We start from the raw sequence: 20,683 nt of genomic DNA, 5'->3' as shown, positions 1-20,683 counted from the left end.
ATCACAACGACGTCGTCAAGTCGTCCATGTCTGTCGCTGCAACCGCCGGCCCGCCTCTCTGCGTCTCTGCGTCCGTCTACTAAAGCCCTCGGGACCTGCTGTTTGTTGTCATCTTACTGCCACCCACCTACCCTACCCTGACCTTTCGTTGCGTTGGTCGTGAACTCGTTGCATTCCACCCCCTCTTCGTTGTTGGTGTCGACGTCGTCGCTGCTGCTCCTGCCGCCCTCCGCTGCCTGCCCTCCCCCAGGTCCCTCCGCTAGCGAGCGGCCATGGACCGCCAACCGATGCTCTCCCCCAACTTTCACCCATATCCTTCGCACTCATTCCATGACCCGGCCCTCCCTTGCTTGTCGACGCTCTCGTCGTACAGGCACTCATTTCAGCTCCCCCATCGCTCTGCGGAGCTTCCCGCCAGCTACAACCCATCGCCTCTGCCTCCACGCCCGCCCGCACCAGCCCCAACTGGAAGGATGACCTACGCCATGCAAGCCGACGACGACTTTGCCCAGCTGCAAAAGCTGTCCGACGACTATCAGCCCGAGCTCTCTGTAAGTTTTCTAGTGGACCTGCGCGACCGACGCGTGCTGATCAAGCTAGGGACCGCTCGTCGGGCCAAGACAGTCGACCGCCGCCATCACCGTCGAATATGCCAACGGCGACCCCGTCTATCGTGCAAAGACCCAGGTCCGTGTCTGCTGCTTCGTTTCCGTCACGGTGCTGACTTTTGGTAGAATTTGCCCTACAAGTACTCGCAATACCGAACCTGTCGTGGCGATGGACACTGTGGTTGGAGAGGTACGTACGCAACAATCCGTCTTACCACCTCTCCTGCTAACCATCTCTGCAGCGATTGCCTTTTGCTACTTTGAAGTCCTCCAACGTCTCGGCGATCGCACAAGGTTTCTCGAGGAACAGAGCAGGCTGAGGTCGTTGGCCAATCTTCTCAATCAGGTCGGCTTTCAGCCAGACATGTGCGATGACTTTGCAGAGGAGACCTTCACCTTGCTGCGCAAATTGTCCGCCAATGCTCCTTCCACAGACGAGTCGGTGCTTCTCGAGGCGTTCAACGATCAGGGCGTGTCCTTGAGCATCATCACCCACCTCAAGGTAAGCGAAAGCGAATAATACTCAAAGCTTACGCTAATATTGGACAGCTCTTGACGAGTGCCTGGATAAAGACTCATGCGGCCGACTTTGAGCCTTATCTCACAGGCCAGGATGTCTACGAGTATTGCTCGAGCTCGGTCGAACCGGCCGTCTGCGAGCTGGAACATGTCAGCTTGACAGCCCTTTTCCAAGTCCTTCTGCGGCCAGCAGCCATTGCATTGGAAGCAACGTACTTGGACCGAAGCGAGGGCGACGAAGTGTCCACTTACACCTTTGATGCTTCTGGCCCGGACGATCTGCCAGTTTTCAGCTCTCCCACGATCCGCCTTCTCTACCGACCGTAAGCTCATCTGCCGCTTTTCGGGCCTTCAGCTGACATGTTGCAGTGGTCACTATGACATCCTTTACAAAGCAGAGGATTTGCCACAGCCAATAGTCGCTCCGCCCATGAGTAACCAAGTGGCGGTGAATCTCGCGCCCCATCTCTCCGAAGACTCTGTGTACATGAACAGAGGATTTTCCGACGTGCTAGCGTACATTCCGGGCATGGGTCCTACATCACTGGCACCGCCACTCGAGCAACCAAGCTACATGTCTGACCCATATGGGTTCCCTCAAAGTGCGGCTCCCCCGGTTCAGCCGCAACCCCAGCCCATGTACGCGCCGCTGCCGGTATCACACGCAAACCACGACTACGTCGCACCGAGTCTGCCCATGGACAACCGCGTGGGTCTACCCATCAACACTTCCGGACCCATGACGCGCGATGAACCATTTCGACTGCGTCCTTCGGTGTACGAGTTGGCGCAGGACTTTGCGCCGGCGCCCTCGCACGCGGCGACCCTCCAGACGCCGATATTCAAAAAGTGAGTATTGTCATCATCACACCCCGCAGTGCGCTAACATGGTCAGCTCCTGCTACAACACTGCTCACTTTCTCAATCCCGAATTTCAACCAGAGGAGTGGACGCCGGATGGCGCCGACTACGGCGGCCATCCACGCTCGCGTCACAAATCGACGTCGCAATAGCCCGAGACAGATGTCACCAGCTCGAATCGCCATTACTAACGACTCATGATCCAAATGAATCTCGTTACCTCATCATCCTCGACCTATCATAGTTGCGTCTGTCTGATGCCAGCTGGTTGACGAGCGGCAAGCGTGTTCAGCTAGCTAGTAGGTATTCAGACAGATGGTCCGAAACAAAAGGTCCTTTTTTTCATCATCTTACTGAGGACGACAACGCCTCATCTTATTGTCTTAGCATCATGCCCCGTCACGAACGAAACCTCTCCTCTACTCTCTGCCACGCGTTGTTCACGTAAGAAAGACCATTTGCCTCAGGGTGCCCCATTAACTTGCAAGCAAAAAACTACCGGGCGTATTTTTACTTTTTTCCATCATCACAAGTCATGCCGCGCAAATTTTTTCCCTTTCCATTTGGATGAATGGACACAGGATGCACAGGTCGCGGGTTTTCTCGGCTCTTATCATGTAATGTTGCCCAGCCCACGGAGCGCGGCAAGTTGCGGATGCAAACTTCATGACTATTTCTTCTTTTCTCCATCAACTGTTGTATGAATCAGCATCATCACATGAGATCATTTTTTTTTCTTATCACCTTTATTTATCGTAGCAGCGTTGAAGCGCTCTAGTCCTTTTTCCTTCTTTGGCTTCATGATGGACGGACGAACGGATGAACGGACGTGTGTGTCGCGGAAAGGGGGCCAGGGAGGGGTCGAGAGAGGGGTGGCAAGCAAGGAGGACATCCGTGTCGAGCAGCAACGCAAATGCCGCCGTCGCGTCTCTCTTTCCGCTTCGCGGCCTTGGCGCAGCTGAGATATGCATATGCATGCTTTCGCGCTCTTTCGCGTCACCGAGAGGAATGGAGCGAGCTGTCTACGTAGCTGCGCTGCCGGAAGATGGGATTGTGGAAGAAGGCAAGGGAAGAAAGACTAGAGGAGAAGGTGGAGTACTAACAGGAAAGGAGGGGAGAAAAGAAAGGCAAACAAACGTAACGGCAAGGCATGGAAAGATGGAGTATCCGGAGCTACACTACACCTGCTATATGAGTACCTTGACTACTTACTATTTAGTTACTACTTGGTTACTGCTGGCTATGAGTACTACAACACCTACCTACCTACCTACCTACAAATACTAGTACCTAACTACCTATTACGAAGAAGCTTCTGTTGTGTTTAACTACTTTTGCTGCTTTGTATTTGTGTGCGCAGGGGATTTGGTACGCCATGTGTTGAGCTACTAACTACCCTCTGGTTAGAAGAGTTTGTGGCTCTGTGGAAAATCTTGGAGAGGAATTGAAACTGGCTGGTTTTGATTGTTTTTTGGTTTGTGGAGTGAGTAGAGTTTAGGAGTAGTGATGATGTATATACGTATCGTTGTACACACGCGGGGGAAGGGGCGGGGACTGACTGACTAGCCTGGGTATATACATGTATATCCACTACGGTGCTTCTTCTTCTTCTTCTTCTTCTTTTTTTTTTTTTTTTTTCATCTACACATGTACATTTCTTTGATGCCAATCATTCATGGAAATAGGAAAAGTTAACCCCCGCCCCACCACCTACCTCATCTTTCCACAATCCATATCACCACGGCGGCACAAAAGCACTCCTCCTCCCTCCTGGGTTGGTTGGGTTTGTATGTACATATGTAGGCGTGTGGTACTCCATCCACACTCCACACTCCCTTGTCCTCCGGGCACCCTTTCCACTCCATCATCACGTTACCTACCTAGCTACCTCGATGCATATGCGCATCAACAACAAACCTCTGGGAAAAAGTCGACTCCCAGCATAGAGACACAGACACAGACACCCCACCGCCCATCGCATCCGCGCATTTGATCGAGATCGAGAGGCGGCCGTGTTGGCCTGATGCGTTCGTTGGCGCATTGTCGTCTGCGCATTCATTGGATGAAGTGGAGAGTATGTATGTACCTATGTAGGCAGACGGGACGGGACGGGACGGCCCCAAATGACTGACAGGCAAGTGATTCCACTTGTGCACGCACGCTCCACGCACCCGTATCGTATGGGACTCACGCAGTACGGGCGGACGCGTGCGGAGCTCGGACAAGACGGGACAGCAGGAAAGATGCGTGCGGCGACGTGCGGGAGCCGCAGTACTGGCAGAAGCAGAAACGGGCCGTTGGGGGGGAGGAAGGATAGAATGGCGAGGGCGGGGCGGAGCGGGCAGCTTTGATAGAGTGCAGGATGGGACGGAGGTGTTTGATTTCGGATGGGCGATGGGGCGGCGGCGAAGCTGGGGGGATTGGGGAGGGATGGGAGGGCAGATTGAGGAAGAGCTGATGGGGTGGAGGAGGCGGCAGAGAGGTTGGGGCTTTGTACTCGGAGATGGAGGATCTGGAGATGCTGTCTGGCGGAGCTGAGATTGGATGGTCTGGGTCTCTGTCCTGCCCGTGTTTGAGTGCGTCAACGATCATCTAATTGGCGGACTGGCTCGATTTTGGGACATTCTCGTATGCGTTCGATGGGCGTACGGTGTGTTTGCACAAAGCAGAATTGCGAGGCTCGTCCAACTTCATGTTCTACATGTACATCAATTATTTTTGCCCGCTACCTACGCCGCTCCTGCAGACGCTGTTCATTCTGCCGGTCCCGCAGGTATCGTTTGGCCGCCATCGAAGCGCGCCATGAGTCGAGAGTTGAGAGTCAAATGCTGAGATTGTTGGTGGAAAATCACAAAGGCTTGATGCGAAGAAGACTGTGGAGAAGGGAGAGGACATTTCCATTTCTACCAGTATCCGGCTCTTAGTAGCGGCCGGCGGCCTGCTGGCAGGCTTTCTGTGAAGGCGTCAGTAAAGAGGTCCTTTCTCATCATCCTTCCCCTCCCCGAACTGGTCTTCGGGGTCGGGCTCAGACGTACCAGTTGCTCCAGATACCAGCCGCAGATGGTCAGCGAGCCCTCGTTCTGGTCCATGCACTGCTTGAAGCTGTTGATGTCGTTCTCGCACACCTTGGGCGCTTGGTACTCGGACAAGGCGGCGGCGGACTGCTGGGGAGCGGCTTCAGCGGGCGCGGACGAGCCGCCGCCAAAGAAGCCGCCGATGGCGTGGCCGATGCTCGAGCCGACGGCGACACCGCTGTGTTTGTGTCAGCTTCTTGGTCTCCTGGCGTGGTGTTGATGCTGTGGGGTGTCCTGCGCCGTGTATCCCTCCTCTTCCTTCTTTCAAGTGTAGTGTTGGGCGAGCTGGCGCTCCATCGGGGACTACTCACGCAGCAGTCGAGGCCATCTGGCCGAAAAGACCGGGACCCTGGGAGCCAGCGGCCTGCTGAGGAGGAGGATGCGGCTGCTGGGCAGTAGGAGGAGCAGCGGTGGTCGACGCAGGGCGGTGCTGCTGGGGCGCAGGCGCGGGCGCGCTGGGACGAGCAGGAGCCGGGGCGGGAGCCGAACGGCGAGGAGCTGCTCCACCGCGTTGACGAGGCATTGTTGGTGATGAAGAGAGTTGGGTTGATGGATGCGGGTTTGTTTTGAAGATGGATTGGCGAGCGACGGGCGTTGGTGGTTGTTGGAGTGGCGGAGAAATGGAGTCAAATTATTTGGAGCAGAGGGTAGCTCGGCGCGGCGGGAGAGCACGGGCCTGAGGAGACGGTTGAGATCCGACCAGCTGGAGGGAACTGCAAACAAAACGCCGAATCACACTGTGCCGATTTGCACGCTGTCTTTGGTGCTCCGTTTTCGAACTACCTGGTACTCTTGCTCCAGCATCAACTCGATGCAAGTTTTTGACAACTTCTTGTCTTCCTTTGCATCTCTTCTGGTGCAGCCCAAGTTTATGATATTCCAGCATCTTCTCCACCTCTCGTCAGCTGCAGTTATTGACCGAGTCTGGCCGAGGCAATACAACAGTCTGCATGCGCCGCAACTTCAATTCGAAGCATCAAGCCGATTTGAATAAAAGAAACATGTACGGACCAATGATGCCAGAGGTGAATTTAAGTATTGGGCGGTGAGCATTTCGACTCGGTCCGTCTGCTGGCCCTATCAACATTCTATGCAGATTGATGGAGCCTCTTGTGGGCACCTTCAGGAACACCCGAACCTTGACAAAACAACCCATCTCCACGGGGTATACAACTCCAAAGCACCTCCATCCCAAGAAATCTGAACTCCATCGCCACCCGAAGGACTCACAGGTGAGCCTTTGCCAGCTGACTGTCGCCACGATCCTTGTGAGGCTGGCAGCAAAAGCGACCACGGATGCTCTCTTCCGTTCCGTGCAGAGGTCTTGGATACTTGCGCGCTTTCCCTCCATGTGCCTCAAAGTCTCAGAAGCTCCCTACCCAGCCATTTGAGTGGGAATTTCTCAAGGCTTTCTTGTTCTTCGGCGCGTGCCATTTACTGCTTAGCCTCCATCTACCCTGGTCCGCTGTTCTCATCTTTGCTGCCTATTCCGATGTAGGCAACTTGTTCCTAACGAGTATCTGCAGTTTTCAGACGAACAGACTGAAAACTAGATCATAAAACTTTGCAATGAAAGCATGAAGCCCAGTTCTTCAGGAGGAGTGTCAGCAATGTTCAGACCCACAGATTTCACAAACTTACAAAATCATCATCGCCAAGATGATGTTCATTTCCAACGTCCACCAAAAGAACTCCCGTTGGAGACTGGATATACCACCCCTTACTGCATCGGCCTTGGAGAGGACAAAGCGCTCCAGGAATATCGTGAGGATGACAAGTACCCCATAAAAGATTGCTGGAACTTTGGCATCGTTTTTTCCAAAGTGGCCGGCGAGGATCCAACAGCTACCGGCAAAGAAGAACATGAGCCAAGAACGGATCTTAGACAGTGTCTGCATCCGCTTTACTTCCTTCTCCGAGACACCTGCTTCTCGGATTGCCTGCAGAGTAAGGTCGTCAATGTTTATGGACCTTTTGAAGAGCGATGACGACGAGCCTTCTTCCAATTGACCAAGGTTGGCGTCGACATGCTTGGGGACTGCGGGCTCCTGGGCTCGTGTTTGCGGCGGGATTTTGGACTTTTCGTCCGGCGACTTTTCTGCAAATGCGCCCGAGGAGTTGTAATCCTCTATTAGACGCAGAGCATCGGCTTCTGTGAAGATGTTTTGCAGCTTGGCGAAAGTTTGAGGGATGATGTCGTTGGAATTCGACTTTTTGCTTGATTGGGAGGCTCCGTTAGTCATGTTGACGATTGTAGAAGGTGTATGAATTGATTAGTATGTAAACCTGGGACTTGGTCCTTTATACAGAGCCATGATGGCAAGGTCTGGAATAAAGTCCCAACATTTGGCTCTAGGGGCAGCTTTTTGACTCAATTGGGAGACCAGTGAATGGCCGAACCAGGGCGTAGCAGTACAGGTTGAATTTCAAAGCGACACCCTTTCTTGGCACTGAGAGAATAGAAATGTTGTAGAGTTGCACCTTGGAGTCCTGGACCAAAGGGGCATAGCGGCATCGCTTAGCGAGCGAGGCGGACTCGCACGGGCCGCCTCGCACTCGCTGGTTTCAATTTGCCCACTCGCGCTGGCACACAACCTTTCTCTCCTCCGGAACCCCATCGACAATCACCAGCACCCGCTGTTTCCATTTCCCGCAAACCATCATCCGACAACTCAAGGAAACAGCTTCTCCAGTGATACTGACAATCCGTCAAGATGGTGAGCCTGCCCGCCTTCTTCCCGCTGCTGCCCGACCGAGAGAAGCACACACGACGAGGTGGCGACACGACCCGATGAAGCACACGACATGGACACGACCAACGCGACCGACGCCAACGACGACATGGCCCTGCTTCACACCGGGACGATTGCGCTCGATCGACGCCGAAGGAATGCCAAATTTGGACCATGACGACGGACGCTGACGCATGTCGCTCTGCAGGTTCTCGCCGTTGACCTCCTCAACCCTACTCCCGCCGCCGAGGCGAAGAAGCACAAGCTCAAGGTTGGCCTCTTTCTAACCCCTCTGTCGACGAGCCACGGCTGACAGAGTCGCAGCAACTCGTCCCGGGCCCCCGCTCCTTCTTCATGGACGTCAAGTGCCCCGGCTGCTTCACCATCACCACCGTCTTCTCGCACGCCCAGACCGTCGTCGTTTGCCAGGGCTGCTCGCAAGTCCTCTGCCAGCCTACCGGTGGCAAGGCCCGTCTCACCGAGGGCTGCTCTTTCAGGAGGAAGTAAACGCATCGCGTCGTCGGGAAGAGCAAAGGATGGGCTGCCAAAATCGGGGAATGGTGGTGACATGGCACGCTGCGACACCAGCAGTGCTTGGGACACGAATTCATGGCTTTTCCAAAATGGCGTGGTAGAGACATGACACGGATCAATCACCTACTTGCAGGATAGAAGAGGGAATCCATCCTGGTTGTCAACGAAATGCGGCATCATAAATTTCAAGCCAAGCCCAAAGCGCGCATCCGCCGATCGAACAAACCAAAGCCAACCTTTTTTCCAAAAATCAGGAGTTCCGGATATCTTAGCGACTACATGAAGCTCGTTTTTCCAGATTCTGTGGTGGTGTCGGCCGGCACGCCGTTTGTTTCTTGCTGTTTTGCTTTCCTGTCTGCTTTCTTGTACACGCATGCTGGAGGGGAGATGAAAAACACATGCGCATGAGCCGCGCGGATTCGCCTGGGCGCGATTTTTTCCGGCGGCGAGGACCCGTTTCTCGTGGCATCGAGGATACCTGCAACATGCTCGCAGTCCTTCTGTAACTGTTGTTGAAATCGAGGCTTGGGTTGGTATGATTTGTGTCAATGAGCGTGACCTCGAATGCTCACCCAATCATGATTCCCCACGCGCAATGATTCGAGCAGGAAAAAAATCTCCACTCGTTCATCCAACCATTGGCCTTGTGTCGACGGTGGTCTAGACTTTTGGATGAAGGGGGCCGCCGGCAACCAAATATTTTTCTGAATTGCCCCCTTCGACCCCACGCACGTGGACTGCCCGTCTCCGCTTCAAGTCGCTGGCCGGCGGCGCCCTCCGCACCGCACCCCATGCCTCATGCAGCAAAACTCGACCTGACGCACCCACCGCTGCCGTCGGCGTCGGCGCCCAGCCCGGAAGCTGTTAGATATGAAAAATTTCTGTTGCCTCGAATATAACAGCTAGGTCTCGTTGACGTCTTTGGTGGTTTTTGGTACAGCCATATTGCTCGCCGCCATCCCCGCATCTAGGATTGAAAGAAGGGTCCAGCCAGCAGCTTAAGTACCTCCACAGCTGTGCGTCTCCACACGTCAACCACACGCGACCTGCATACGGACTTGCCATTCTTTCTCCTCGTACCCCGCGCTGCGTCCTGGAAAACCAACACCATCAACACTCTGCAGCTCACAGAATCCTCTAGCCAATCCACCACAATGTCCTCCTCCATCCCTTCCCCCACCGACACGGCCGCATGGGACTCGCTCAGCAGCACCATCCTCGCCTCGCTGACGGCCGCCGGCGCTCTCGACCCCCCGGCCGAGTCGCTCGGCCAGGACGTCAAGTTGAGTGCCAGGGAAATGGCGCAGCTGATTGACCACACGCTGCTGAAGACGGACGCCACCAAGGAGCAGGTGCAGGTGCTGTGTGAAGAGGCGAGGGCGGAGGAGTTTAAGGTGTGTATGCATTGTGGGAGTTGAAGAGCAAGAGCAAGGAATCATTGTTGGGACTGCAGTGGCGTCGAGGATTGCGATTGGCTGAATGACTGACTGACTGACTGTGGATGTTGCCAGACGGTCTGCGTGCGGCTGGGCTTCGTCGAGCAAGCCGTCGCGGCGCTCAAGGGCTCGGGCGTCGGTGTTGCGTGCGTCGTTGGCTTCCACGAGGGCACGTACAGCACCGAGGAGAAGGTTGCGTGAGTAGCTCCCCTTTTCGTTCAATCTCGCTATCCAATCTACACCCAAGCTCGCCAATCGCCCAGTAATCACGAACTGACGCTCTCCCAGTGAAGCCAAAGCGGCCGTCACTGCTGGTGCCAGCGAGCTCGACATCGTCCTCAACTGGCCGCTGTTGCTGGCCTCTCCGCCCTCCTACAACGCCATCCTAGCCGACCTGCGCGCGCTGCGCGCCGCCGCCCCCTTGCCCACGGCCCTCAAGCTCATCTTCGAGACGTCGCAGCTGAGCGCGCAGCAAATCGTGGCCGCGACGGCTCTCGCCGCCGCCGCGCGCTTCGACTGCGTCAAGACGAGCACGGGGTTCTGCGGGCGCGGCGCCAGCGTGCAGGACGTGCGGTTGATGAAGGGGACGCTGGGGGCGCTGCAGGCGATGGGCGGAGAGTGGGAGGGTGCGGGGGACATGTTTGTCAAGGCGAGTGGAGGCGTCAGGAGTGTGCCTGAGTTGCGCCGTGTTGTTGCGGTGGGTGCGGGTCGGATTGGCACGAGTTCGGGGGTCAAGATTGTCAAGGAGGCGAGAGGTGAGGGGGTCGAGGGCCCGGCGCAGGGGTATTAGAGAGGGATGCTGGTTGATTGAGGGCGAGAATCTCGAGTCTGCTGCTCCGTTTGGTTGTATGTGAAAGACGTGCGTTTGGGCCTGGAGGTCAGATGTTGCTCTTTTCCCCTTTTCCACACAACCTGTCGTGCAGGAGTGGTAAGCCGCTGTTGACCTGTCGGACCATTTCGCTCTACGTCTCTGTTCTCGGGATACTTTCAATTCTCTCCCTCTGCTGTCCATCCTTTGGCTCTTAACTCTCCAAATTGTGGTGCTGCCGGTCCATACGGTCTGCAGCTCATCAGTATCACGATCTCTCCCTGTCGTCCCTCGTTACCACCTCCTGGACCACTCGTTCGTTCGGCCCCTGGATGCGCGTGAGCAAGGAAGCCTCAATGTTCAGCAGCCTTGGTCCCGAAGCGCGAATCGCCGCCTGCAATGACGTGTCGAATCACAGACATACGAAGAGCATTCACGCACCATGTACATGCTCAAAGACGGAAAAGAGCGCGGAAACCGTGGTCAAGGGGTAGTAACAAGAAGCGTCCGACGTCCAGGAGCTCAGTCAAATCATTCAGCCAGGCTGTTGCCCACCTCATGCACAGACACAGCCAATTCCAGGACTCAGGTCAAGGGATGCTTCTCAGTGTTGAATAGTTGCGCTCACAACGTCGTATAGCCAACTAAGGTAAACTGTTTGCCAAAGCACAAAGCACAAGACCGCCTGCTCCACCCTTTCGTCCGTCTCTCCGTCTCTTCAACACTTCGCCCTCCCTCCCACTCCTACCGCCCACAAAGGAAAAAAAGCCAAATCGTCAATCATAACACCCGGATCTCCCACCACGCCCTCGAAAAAAATCTCAACGCAGCAGTCGCCGCGTAGATCTTTCGAGACGTTTAAACGCCGCCGCAAGTCAGCGTGCCCAGCCCCTTGTTCTCGGCGCAGACGTAGCCGTCGCAGCAGTTGTTGACGTCGTCGATGCACTCGACTGTTTTCATCAAACATCAGCATTAGCAAAAGAAAGAAGAACAAGAAGCTAGGAGAGGGTAAACAGGGGAAAGGGGTACACATACCACCCTTGGCCAAGCAGCGCTTCTGGAGGAGAGCCTCAGGCACGGGAGCGGGAGCGGGCACGGCGGCGGCGGCGGCCATGGTGGCGGCGACGATGGTGGCGAGGAAGGCCGTGAGCTTCATGTTGGAGGGTTGGGTGTTGTGGTTTTGGTTTTGGTTTTTGGTTGAGGTGAGTGGAAGTGTTGAGTTGGAGGATTGGAGTTGTGGTTGCTGATGGTGGTGGTGATGAGATGCTTCTCCTCGAAGACGGTGCTGGCCTTCTTGTACACTTCTCGAGTTCTCTTTTTGCTCTTTCTCCACACTCTCTCTCCCGATTCATTCATCCGTCTGTTCCCATCATCCCATTAGGACTCAACTCAGCCACCCCTCACGTCGACCATCCACAGTCGACCGCAGCAGCAGCAAAAGCTTCGGTCTCCGCAGCTCCTCCTTCCCACCTCGACCCCATCCCCACATTCATTCCTCCCGAGCGTCAATCGTTACGCTTCAGAGTCGCAGCCCTCGAGGTTCACGGTCCCTCTCTAGCCCCGGCCCCCAATTGCTCCGCGGCGGCTGCTCGTCAGGCGGTAGAAGCGTCGACGATCATGGACGCTACCACGTTGCATGGCGAGGCTTGACTGTCTTTGGTTGGGAATGGGGCCAACAGGGCATCCTGGATGGTGGATGGATGCGGATGAGGAGGTTGTGAGGGGAAAGTCGTAAGACGGACTTCTGGATTTTGCCTTGTCTGATTTGGGTATTGGAGGAGCGATGGGGGCTGCTGGGGGATTTCTGCTGTTTCTCCGAGTTTGGCGATGCTGATTCTGCGCTGGAGGAGGATTGTCGGAGAGCGAGGATGAGGTGAGCGGGTGCAAGTGTCTGAGGAGTCGATTCACTGTAGCCTCATTGATCAGAAACTCGAAAATGCCCACGAGCTCTCAAGGAGCAGTGAGAAGTCCTTCAAAGTATCACAAGAACACTTCAACTCCAAGTCCCTCCCAAAGACAGCAGAGACAAAAGAAGCACCCTCTCCAAATCCACGTACATACATACACACGCCCAAAACGGCAAAAGATCGCCAGTATCAGAAGGTTTGGGTTGGAGCCAGGCACCTACCTCCTCGCGGCCCCCAACGCAACGGCCGGCAACGCCTGCAGATCCCGCGAAGCAACGGACGGACCCACGGCTGCGCCCCGGGGCTGGGCGAGAAGCTTGTCCTGGTGCTTGGTGGTGCTTGGTCTGGCTTACTTTTTCGGCCCCAAGCCCCCAAGAGCTGTGGAGTCTTGAAAAGGTAGGTTTCAAGGGCGATCGGGTAGGATTGCGTGTGCGAGGGGAGTTGGAGAGGATGGTGGGAGGGGGTGTGGTTGGTTGTGCTGGTGTTGGCGAGTCGGCATGCGGTATGTTGGAGGATTTGACGCTGGATTTGGACAAGAATTAGAATTGGGATTGAGATCTTGCCCTGTTGTGTGAAGCCAACGACCATTCTAGGTTTGGGATGCGCACATAATCGGCCGGGGCAGCGGCGAGACCGGATGCTCCTCCGCCTCGAGTGTTTAGGCGCAGTGAGCAGGGAGACCCACGGGTGTCCTGATTTCTGACACTGGCTGCAGGGTCTAGCTGGATAGAGCGGTTGTAAGGCGGATATTTTAATCTTTCTGTTTAACCGCAGGCAGCAAGGTGGAGATTCTGCAGTTGGAGTTATGGACTGTTATGCCAAAGGTTGGATGCGGTTTTGGTGGCCGTGGAGTTTGGGGCGAAGAGATGTTGGGTTCGGAGTCGATGATCTTCATCGAGTAATGAGGTCTGACAGCAGCATGAACGATTAATGGCGTGTCCCTGCGAAAGTGATTCCTGGTTTGGTGCGAATGTAGAAGAAGGAACATGAGGTCGCAAGGGAAGGCCGTAAGGGAAAAAAAGGAGCTGTGTTCGATAAGTCCTCGGAATCAGACCAAGCAAATCCATGCGTCAATACTTCGCTGCTGTGGTTTCCATCACTATCTTCTCTTGCCGTCTTGCCTTCATTTACGAATGACTGATGACTCTAGCCCGGCAGATCTCGAAAGGCCACTGTTCATTGTGAGACTGATCCGACAAAGGGAAAGTGAATAATTCCATCGTGGCAAGTTTTTCGGTTGGCAATAGCGATGATCCGTGGAAATTCGAGCCAGACAAGCGTAACGGTCTCAATAAATACTCCTTAACCACGACAAGTCTGGAACTCCGACCAAGCACATGTCACGGCGGAGAGTAATCAGCTGTCAGACTCACTTGATCGCTGACATCCTCTCGAGGTCGCACTGCTCCCGGTCGTGGGGTTTGAAAGTCACCAGTCCATAGCTTTGGTGCCTAACCTGGCTGTTGTCGGCTCAATTCTTCCGTATCAGTCATGTGGGACAGAGGTGTTCGGGTATAAAAGCGCGGCGCATCCTCTTCAAGTCCCTGAATTTGTCGAAGAATACAGGGTGTTCGGTTCGTTAACAGCATTGGTGTATCAATACGCAAAGAGCGTGTTACTGTTTTTTGCTCTGCCTCGGTGGCAGTCTTCTTGTCTTTCTCTGCGGTGATGGGGCCGGAGGTTGCAACGCCGCGAACATGTCGAGTCGAGACGTAGTGGTGCTCTCCAGCATTTGCAAGCGATGACAACATCCGCAACGACAGATTGAAGCCTGAGACGAAAAGAAAAAAAGAAAAATACTTGACCGCAGAAAATTCAAGAGATGATGACACAGCTGAAAGTCGCTGTGCTTCTCGAAATCGCCAAGTGGAGAGTACCTTGATCGACTTATTAGCAGTTTTACAGACAAAATCTCGATGCAAATTCTGCCCTGGTCAATGAGCTCAGAATCTTCATTTTCAAAAATTGTGTAGAACGGTGTAAGGTTTGGGAAGGCAGTCGATGATGTTTTTGTCCTTGACATGCGCCGATGATTAGCCGACCATGAGCTCCGCGGACTCCGCCGGTGGTGAAGCTTCTTTGTAATAATCATCCCACAACGACAACAATGGCTTCCTCTTCGCTCTGGAGTAGAGCGACTCGGCTCTGCCAACTGCAATCGAACGTCAGCAAATGCGCCGCAACTGGGTCTACGTCCAGCTTCGCAACGCGCGCGAGCGCTTCTACACGGCGATTCTCGAATCGGGCAGCTTTCTCGATCGCAAACTCGAGGGCACTAGGAAGATGTGACGTCGCAGCGACAACTCCAGCATGTGCTCGGAGTTTTTCATCCTCTCCGCGCGCACAATACAAGACGGTGCAGGAAGCAAAGTCACGGTATAGAGCCGGGGTCAGTCGGGGCAAGCTCATCCTTCTGCGCGCAGGTAGATTTGCTCGAGAATCCCACTGACATTATGATTAGCCATTCACATTAACATCCGCAGTCCTCTTCTTCTCCGTGGGCGCGGGCCTCGTCGTCTACTTCCGCTACGAAAAGGAATGTATGGAACGCCAGCGCATTGCCGAACAAACAAAGGGTGTGGGCAGACCAAAGGTTGGAGGGCCTTTTGAGCTTGTTGATCAGAATGGCAAGAAGTTTACGAGCGAGGACATGAAGGGAAAATATGCATTGGTGGGTTTGCGCGCGGAAAAGGAGCATGGGAGTCTCCTGAGCTGACGACTTGCTCGAAGGTGTACTTTGGCTTCAGCCACTGTCCCGACATTTGCCCCGAGGAATTGGACAAGATGGCCGAGATGATTGACCAGGTCAAGAAAACGTCGGGCAACACGCTGCGCCCCGTTTTCATCACCTGCGATCCTGCCCGCGACACTCCCGCCGTCTTGAAGACCTACCTGCAAGAGTTCCACCCAGACATTATCGGTCTGACTGGCGCATACGAAGACATTAAGGACATTTGCAAGAAGTACAGGGTCTACTTTTCCACGCCGGCAGACGTCAAGCCTGGTCAGGACTACTTGGTCGACCACAGCATATATTTTTATCTGATGGGTAAGTGGTTCGCTACACGATAAATCAATGAACTCGGCTGACCTTTTTCCAGATCCTGAAGGCGACTTTGTGGAAGCTCTAGGAAGAAATGAACCAGCCTCGCGAGCAGCCAAGATTATCTCGGACCACATTGGCGATTGGCGTGGCAGACTGGACAAGGAGTAGAGCTGCAAGACTATCAGGTGGCACCACTGCGGCGGAAGGATTCCTCGCGGAGGTGGATTTTGGGAAGGCCATGGTGCGTCGCTGTAAACTTTCACGAGCTGATGGAGCTCTCGTAGATAAGACCCAATCCACAAGCAATCGCGGATGGCAAAACACGTTCTAGTGGTGCCAGCATCTCAAGAAACGAGTCCGACAGCCTCAGGTAGCGCAGAAGCCAGTTACGAAGCTAGAGGTGGTGGCGGTAGTCCGGATATATGTCCAGCCTCTGTAGTTGACAGCTTTCACACAGTGCGCCGCGCCGCATTTTTTGTAATGGATTCTCCTCTCTGGCGCACGAGTGCAGCCCTACAGCGAACGGTTTAAAGCCGCCAAGCATTCTAGAAGGACGTAAACGAGAGGCGTCGGGACTCAAGCGCAAGTCGGTCATGTCGGTGATTCGGGGGTCGCCTTTCGAGCGCGTAAGAGGCTGTATTTTGGCGCTCATGGCAAAATGTCTGGTCAGTGATTGATGCGATAAAGACAAGAGGAGGTCGGCAGTAACACGAGCATTCAGCGCCCACCGCCACGCGATTCGGGGTCCAAGAAAAAAACGATGCAACACTCGACCAATTACCCAAGTAGTCGGGGTTTTGTTCGCGGTGGCCATTGCAACCTTACTAAATCTGGCAGGTCGTCAACCGGAACCGAGCTCCCAAGATCTTGGACGCTCGAAAAGGAGCATTGTCCGCCGATAAGACAATTGTTGGATGATCGTCGGCCGCACCCGCCTTTGGTAATAGTTTATTATTTTTCTTTGCGCCTGTGATACCAACGCCGTATATTAAGTACAGCTGCTTGCCGCGGTCGAACTCGCCGGCCGCTCTCTGATCTGTAGCATCACGCTGCAAATACAATGGCGACAGCGGACAGCCTTAGCTCGACCGCCAGCGGTCAACAAGGCATGCAGGTGTAAGTGGCGTTTCAATTATTTGCTGTTCTCTCTCAACGATGCAGCGAAATGCGCCATCTTCAAGTGGACAATGTTGGAGTTTTTCTTTCTTGTTTGTTTCTCCCCTTTCGCCCCCTTCCTTCCCCCGCGCGTTCAAAGAACGACCACAAGGAGGTGTCGGTCTTCATACACACGTCTCGTTTACTCTCATTGTGTTCTCAAAATGGCGACAAACGAGAATTTGGACGCGTCCTCCCCCGAGACGAAACTTCAAGATCTCGCCATACTGACCCAGCATCACAGGGAGCCATCGAGCGAGAAGCACCCCTCGACTTACGAGAACTCGAGTCCGACCGACGCCAAGGCTGGTCATGCGATCTCAATAAACGAGGACGATGGGGAGCATTTTCATCCAGACCCGTTCACGCCCTTTAACGATCTACCTCCTGAACGGTCCAGAGTCATCACCATACGAGCTGTTGTTATTGGATGTATCGCAGGGGCGTTGGTAAACAGCAGCAACGTGCGAAATTGTCCTTTTCCTGATCTCTTCGTCTGGTCTGGCTTGGGTGGTCAACACTATAGCCCAAAATCCCCCCCCCAACCCCCAAATTTCAACCCACGTACCCACCACCCCCTATACCTTACTAACTATATCTATTAGGTCTACCTTGGATTAAAGACGGGGTGGACATTTTCGGCTAGAACGGCTTCCAATTCTTCTATTAAAAAGAATATAACTAACGAGGTATTTTCTTAGATCTTTTTGGAGCCATCATCGGTTTCGCGGTTATCAAATTCTTCAGCAAGACCTTTGCCGAGAACTTCCCGATCCTTGGCGGCGGCTTTGGACCAAAGGAGAATAACATTGTGCAGACGACTGCCACAGCTGCCGGCGGGTAAGTTGGGCTGTACTAGTCCTACGGCCTTTATGGTCATATCTTTGCCAAAACTCCACCCACATCGAACCTACGACCCCCAAACTACGCAGGAAGGTGCCCAAGGCTTACAGAACGATCAGTCTCTCGAACGTCTTCGTTTCCGCGTATCCTGCCATGTACCAGCTCGGCCTGATGAGCAGCGATCCTTCCAAGGACTTTTGGCGGATCGTCTCCCTTACAGTTGTGGGAGGATACTTCGGCTTCTTCTTTGGCACGCCTCTCAGAAAGTTCTTCGTTATCCATGTGGCGAGGGTATAAATTCACTGTTATCTATGAAAGATTGACAAGTACTGATTAGATTCTCAGGAGCTGTCCCTAGTCTTCCCCACGGCTACAGCAACAGCCATGACGATCCGCTCTATGCACCAGGCTGTCTCCGGAGAAGCGATGGCCAAATTGAAGACGAAGGCCCTCTCGATCTCGTTCTCGGCAGCGCTCGTCTTGAGAGTTGTTTCCTCGTACGCGACAGGCATCCTCTGGGGTACGTGAATTCAGTTCGCTCATCCCCAACCCTCTTTTTATACAACCCTATAGACTGTAGAAGCTAAAAGTTCCAAAGATTGGCACGTGTTCACTTGGATTTTCCAGTGGGGACACTACAAGAACCAGGCCATCAATGTGGAGAATTGGGGCTGGATGATTGAATGGACCCCCGCCTTCATCGGTACCGGCATGCTGGTCGGACTCAACGTCTCGCTATCGTTTTACGCCGGCAGCATCATCGCCTGGGGAATCATCGGACCAATTCTCGTGAACAAAGGCGTTGCATTCGGCGTGCCTGCTTCCGAGGACCCCAAATGGGATGGATATGTCAGTTTCGCGAGTTTGTCGCTCAGCGCTTCCAACAAGGACACTCCGAGTCCGAGATACTGGATGTTGTGGCCAGGGATTCTGTGCATGATTGCCGTATCTTTCACCGGTAAGTGTCTGGTAAAGGGGCTCAGGGGTCGTTGAGAAGAGCATTGTGCTAACGATTGAAACAGAACTCGCCCTTCAATGGCGTGTATTCGTTTTTGGATTCCGCGCCCTGTTCCGTGGCTGCTGCAAGGGAATCGCCGCAGCTGGCCAGGCGGCTGGCAAAAAAATGAACTGGGCAAAGGCTAGATCTCAGCAAGAACTTGTCGACATTGTCGAAGATCCAGCTGACCCGAGTGAAAGGGTTCCAGCTTGGCAATGGGGACCTGGGCTTCTTGCAACCATCATCTGCATATGTGCAGTGATGGGCTCGGAATTTGACATGCCTGTTGGAATGTCTCTGCTCTCTGTCGTTTTGGCTTTTCTTTTCTCCTTTTTGGCCATCCAGTGTACTGGAGTTACAGGTAAGCACGTGTCGCTCAGCGGAAATTGGCATTTGACTAATTTTTCCCTTCTCCGAAAGACACGACACCTCTTACGGCTGCTTCCAAAGCCTCTCAAATTGTCCTTGGTGGTGCGACGAAGGGCGAGCACTGGGGAGTTGCCCATGCCCAAAAACTCAACTTGCTGGGCGGCGCGATCGCAAACATGGGCGCGGTACGATTCCATCATTCTCCGACCGGAATAAGCGCTGACAACGACACAGAATCAAAGTACGGATCTCACAGCCGATTTCCGTGTGGGTTTTCTTCTCAGGACACCTCCAAACCAGCAATGGTTCGCTCAAGGTGATTCCGTCCGCACAACGACGACGATTGAACAATAGCTTACATATCGTGAAGGGATCGGCACCATTGTCGCCGTCTTTCTGGCTCCGGGTATATTCGTGCTCTTCGCCACAGCCTACCCCTGCATCCTCAATTCAGAAGCGGAAAGTTGCTCCTTTGCTGCCCCATCGGTCTCGGCATGGCGTGCCGTTGCGATTGCTGTGACGGTAAGAATGACGCCCGTCCATTAGCATGGGCCTGTTGATGCTGACCATGTAATGCAAAAGGATCCGACATTCCCAATCCCACCCTCATCAGGATACTTCGCCATCGCATTTGCCATCTTCGGTTCCGCCATGGTACTTGTTAGGCATTTTTGCTTGGTAGGCAAATGGGAGTGGGTGAGAGCGTAAGTCTCCCTTGACTTTGATCCTTTCTTACTGCTGTTTCGACCACACAAGCAAACGGAGTGACCCGAGCGATTACTCCCCCGATCTTTGTACATTTGCTGACATGCTGACTTTTCAAGCTATTGGCCGAATACCATGTGCTTGTCTTTAGCATTTGTTTTGAACCAGAGTAAGTACTTTCAAATCTTTCTCATTGAATTCGGAGCTGATTCAATGCTTTTTTAGCGGTCTACGGTCTTGCCATGGTCATTGGATCCCTCGCGGCGTACTTTTGGGAAAAGCGCAACGCCAAATCCTTTGACATTTACGGCTACGCAGTTGCAGCAGGTCTGATTGCCGGCGAGGGCATAGGTGGAGTCATCAATGCCATTTTGCAAATCGCGGGGGTCAGTGGTGATGTTTATGGAAGTATGGTGGGCTGTCCAGGGGATTCTTGTTGAGTTTTGGCGGCGATTGGTAAGCGCGGCAGTCATGAGACAACGCTACAAATACAATCGTTCATCACGCGCGTTCGAATATGTCGGCGGAATATCCATTGGATCTCCTGGGGGTTCTTGTTGAACTTCTTGATGGAGGCAGCATCCTCCGCCGCGAGCAGTAGAGCCCTAGCACCATTCCTCTTTAGGCATAGTCTTGCGCGCAGCACGCTGCACGCTCAACACCGCTCTGCTGCGTGCTCTGTTAGTTAGACAATACATCACACTTTCTGCCACTCACGATTGCCTGCAACCAGTGCTGGTTTATCTCACCTCTGTAGCAGTGTGGTCGACCACGCAACCAACTGCGGGTTCTGTTGTCTGCCTGTCATCTCTCCCGGTCGTCTGTCTGCTGTCTGCTTCTTATTCTTCTTCAGTCTGATCATAAGCATCTAGCACCGTCCTTTCTGGCCTCTGCTTATGTCTCTGCTTCTCTCTCTGCTGCTGGTCTTGGTCTGCCCCTCATCCAGCCAACTCGATCTATCTCCGCTCGTTCTCGCAATTCAATTGCGCAACACAAACAGATAACGTAACGCAACCACTCAGGCTGTCTTCCCAACGACATCAATACGTCCGGAAGTGAAGCTTTGTTGCTTTCGTGACCTCCGTCATA

General features: G+C 53.9%; 10 protein-coding genes across 10 annotated transcripts; 6 read left to right on the top strand and 4 right to left on the bottom strand.

The window, feature by feature from the left end:
* Positions 1-473: 473 nt before the first annotated feature.
* Positions 474-2,140, top strand: BKA78DRAFT_256883 (peptidase C65 Otubain-domain-containing protein; the record flags this gene model as incomplete). The annotated part of the gene is made up of 7 exons (XM_066885134.1): positions 474-551; positions 601-687; positions 735-798; positions 851-1,110; positions 1,158-1,450; positions 1,497-1,976; positions 2,023-2,140. 7 exons carry the CDS (start codon positions 474-476, stop codon positions 2,138-2,140), a joined length of 1,380 nt encoding a protein of 459 aa, XP_066740728.1.
* A 334-nt stretch (positions 2,141-2,474) lies between these two features.
* BKA78DRAFT_34884 (uncharacterized protein) lies at positions 2,475-3,431 on the top strand. Its single transcript, XM_066890700.1, has 2 exons — positions 2,475-3,234; positions 3,301-3,431. Exons 1-2 carry the CDS (start codon positions 2,808-2,810, stop codon positions 3,378-3,380), a joined length of 507 nt encoding a protein of 168 aa, XP_066740727.1. The 5' UTR covers positions 2,475-2,807; the 3' UTR covers positions 3,381-3,431.
* A 1,165-nt stretch (positions 3,432-4,596) lies between these two features.
* BKA78DRAFT_324171 (uncharacterized protein) lies at positions 4,597-5,728 on the bottom strand. Its single transcript, XM_066889264.1, has 3 exons — positions 5,374-5,728; positions 5,024-5,240; positions 4,597-4,941 (listed from the first exon to the last, which is right to left on the bottom strand). The coding sequence occupies exons 1-3, from the start codon at positions 5,583-5,585 to the stop codon at positions 4,909-4,911; spliced, it is 462 nt and encodes a 153-aa protein (XP_066740726.1). The 5' UTR covers positions 5,586-5,728; the 3' UTR covers positions 4,597-4,908.
* Positions 5,729-6,652: 924 nt separating this feature from the next.
* On the bottom strand, positions 6,653-7,508 carry BKA78DRAFT_324168 (uncharacterized protein). Its single transcript, XM_066889263.1, has one exon. The coding sequence runs from the start codon at positions 7,303-7,305 to the stop codon at positions 6,700-6,702; it is 606 nt and encodes a 201-aa protein (XP_066740725.1). The 5' UTR covers positions 7,306-7,508; the 3' UTR covers positions 6,653-6,699.
* Positions 7,509-7,776: 268 nt separating this feature from the next.
* Positions 7,777-8,301, top strand: BKA78DRAFT_333384 (40S ribosomal protein eS27; the record flags this gene model as incomplete). Its single annotated transcript, XM_066890078.1, has 3 exons — positions 7,777-7,779; positions 8,003-8,065; positions 8,119-8,301. 3 exons carry the CDS (start codon positions 7,777-7,779, stop codon positions 8,299-8,301), a joined length of 249 nt encoding a protein of 82 aa, XP_066740724.1.
* Positions 8,302-9,302: 1,001 nt separating this feature from the next.
* BKA78DRAFT_34454 (uncharacterized protein) lies at positions 9,303-10,784 on the top strand. Its single transcript, XM_066890460.1, has 3 exons — positions 9,303-9,722; positions 9,840-9,961; positions 10,053-10,784. The coding sequence occupies exons 1-3, from the start codon at positions 9,483-9,485 to the stop codon at positions 10,552-10,554; spliced, it is 864 nt and encodes a 287-aa protein (XP_066740723.1). The 5' UTR covers positions 9,303-9,482; the 3' UTR covers positions 10,555-10,784.
* A 646-nt stretch (positions 10,785-11,430) lies between these two features.
* Positions 11,431-11,728, bottom strand: BKA78DRAFT_356221 (uncharacterized protein; the record flags this gene model as incomplete). Its single annotated transcript, XM_066892026.1, has 2 exons — positions 11,431-11,522; positions 11,608-11,728. 2 exons carry the CDS (start codon positions 11,726-11,728, stop codon positions 11,431-11,433), a joined length of 213 nt encoding a protein of 70 aa, XP_066740722.1.
* Positions 11,729-14,586: 2,858 nt separating this feature from the next.
* BKA78DRAFT_256688 (cytochrome c oxidase-like protein) lies at positions 14,587-15,693 on the top strand (the record flags this gene model as incomplete). Its single annotated transcript, XM_066885115.1, has 4 exons — positions 14,587-14,868; positions 14,941-15,150; positions 15,210-15,528; positions 15,581-15,693. 4 exons carry the CDS (start codon positions 14,587-14,589, stop codon positions 15,691-15,693), a joined length of 924 nt encoding a protein of 307 aa, XP_066740721.1.
* A 96-nt stretch (positions 15,694-15,789) lies between these two features.
* BKA78DRAFT_34615 (uncharacterized protein) lies at positions 15,790-16,259 on the bottom strand. Its single transcript, XM_066890514.1, has one exon. It carries the CDS (start codon positions 16,175-16,177, stop codon positions 15,920-15,922), a length of 258 nt encoding a protein of 85 aa, XP_066740720.1. The 5' UTR covers positions 16,178-16,259; the 3' UTR covers positions 15,790-15,919.
* Positions 16,260-16,529: 270 nt separating this feature from the next.
* BKA78DRAFT_346695 (oligopeptide transporter) lies at positions 16,530-20,307 on the top strand. Its single transcript, XM_066890538.1, has 14 exons — positions 16,530-16,641; positions 16,925-17,144; positions 17,286-17,325; positions 17,382-17,520; positions 17,643-17,814; positions 17,869-18,043; positions 18,122-18,481; positions 18,546-18,881; positions 18,941-19,074; positions 19,124-19,205; positions 19,260-19,411; positions 19,436-19,593; positions 19,714-19,763; positions 19,820-20,307. Exons 1-14 carry the CDS (start codon positions 16,586-16,588, stop codon positions 20,032-20,034), a joined length of 2,289 nt encoding a protein of 762 aa, XP_066740719.1. The 5' UTR covers positions 16,530-16,585; the 3' UTR covers positions 20,035-20,307.
* Positions 20,308-20,683: the final 376 nt, after the last annotated feature.

The sequence above is a fragment of the Phyllosticta capitalensis genome (genome assembly GCF_038381095.1).
Source record: "Phyllosticta capitalensis strain CBS 128856 chromosome Unknown BKA78scaffold_10, whole genome shotgun sequence".
In the NCBI taxonomy this organism is placed as follows: Eukaryota; Fungi; Ascomycota; class Dothideomycetes; order Botryosphaeriales; family Phyllostictaceae; genus Phyllosticta; species Phyllosticta capitalensis.
This window is presented reverse-complemented; position numbering and strand designations above follow the sequence as displayed.

Excerpts from the sequence above, each read along its gene's own strand:
- BKA78DRAFT_34884 (XM_066890700.1), top strand. The coding sequence starts at position 2,808 with ATGAACGGACGTGTGTGTCGCGGAAAGGGGGCCAGGGAGGGGTCGAGA. Across the intron at positions 3,235-3,300 it reads TTGGTTACTGCTGGCTATGA|CTTCTGTTGTGTTTAACTAC; the intron begins GTACTACAACAC and ends ATTACGAAGAAG.
- BKA78DRAFT_324171 (XM_066889264.1), bottom strand. The coding sequence starts at position 5,585 with ATGCCTCGTCAACGCGGTGGAGCAGCTCCTCGCCGTTCGGCTCCCGCC. Across the intron at positions 5,241-5,373 it reads CAGATGGCCTCGACTGCTGC|CGGTGTCGCCGTCGGCTCGA; the intron begins GTGAGTAGTCCC and ends ACACAAACACAG. Across the intron at positions 4,942-5,023 it reads GCTGGTATCTGGAGCAACTG|AAAGCCTGCCAGCAGGCCGC; the intron begins GTACGTCTGAGC and ends ACGCCTTCACAG.
- BKA78DRAFT_324168 (XM_066889263.1), bottom strand. The coding sequence starts at position 7,305 with ATGACTAACGGAGCCTCCCAATCAAGCAAAAAGTCGAATTCCAACGAC.
- BKA78DRAFT_34454 (XM_066890460.1), top strand. The coding sequence starts at position 9,483 with ATGTCCTCCTCCATCCCTTCCCCCACCGACACGGCCGCATGGGACTCG. Across the intron at positions 9,723-9,839 it reads CGAGGGCGGAGGAGTTTAAG|ACGGTCTGCGTGCGGCTGGG; the intron begins GTGTGTATGCAT and ends GGATGTTGCCAG. Across the intron at positions 9,962-10,052 it reads AGCACCGAGGAGAAGGTTGC|TGAAGCCAAAGCGGCCGTCA; the intron begins GTGAGTAGCTCC and ends ACGCTCTCCCAG.
- BKA78DRAFT_34615 (XM_066890514.1), bottom strand. The coding sequence starts at position 16,177 with ATGAGCGCCAAAATACAGCCTCTTACGCGCTCGAAAGGCGACCCCCGA.
- BKA78DRAFT_346695 (XM_066890538.1), top strand. The coding sequence starts at position 16,586 with ATGGCGACAGCGGACAGCCTTAGCTCGACCGCCAGCGGTCAACAAGGC. Across the intron at positions 17,145-17,285 it reads CGTTGGTAAACAGCAGCAAC|GTCTACCTTGGATTAAAGAC; the intron begins GTGCGAAATTGT and ends TATATCTATTAG. Across the intron at positions 17,326-17,381 it reads GGGGTGGACATTTTCGGCTA|ATCTTTTTGGAGCCATCATC; the intron begins GAACGGCTTCCA and ends GTATTTTCTTAG.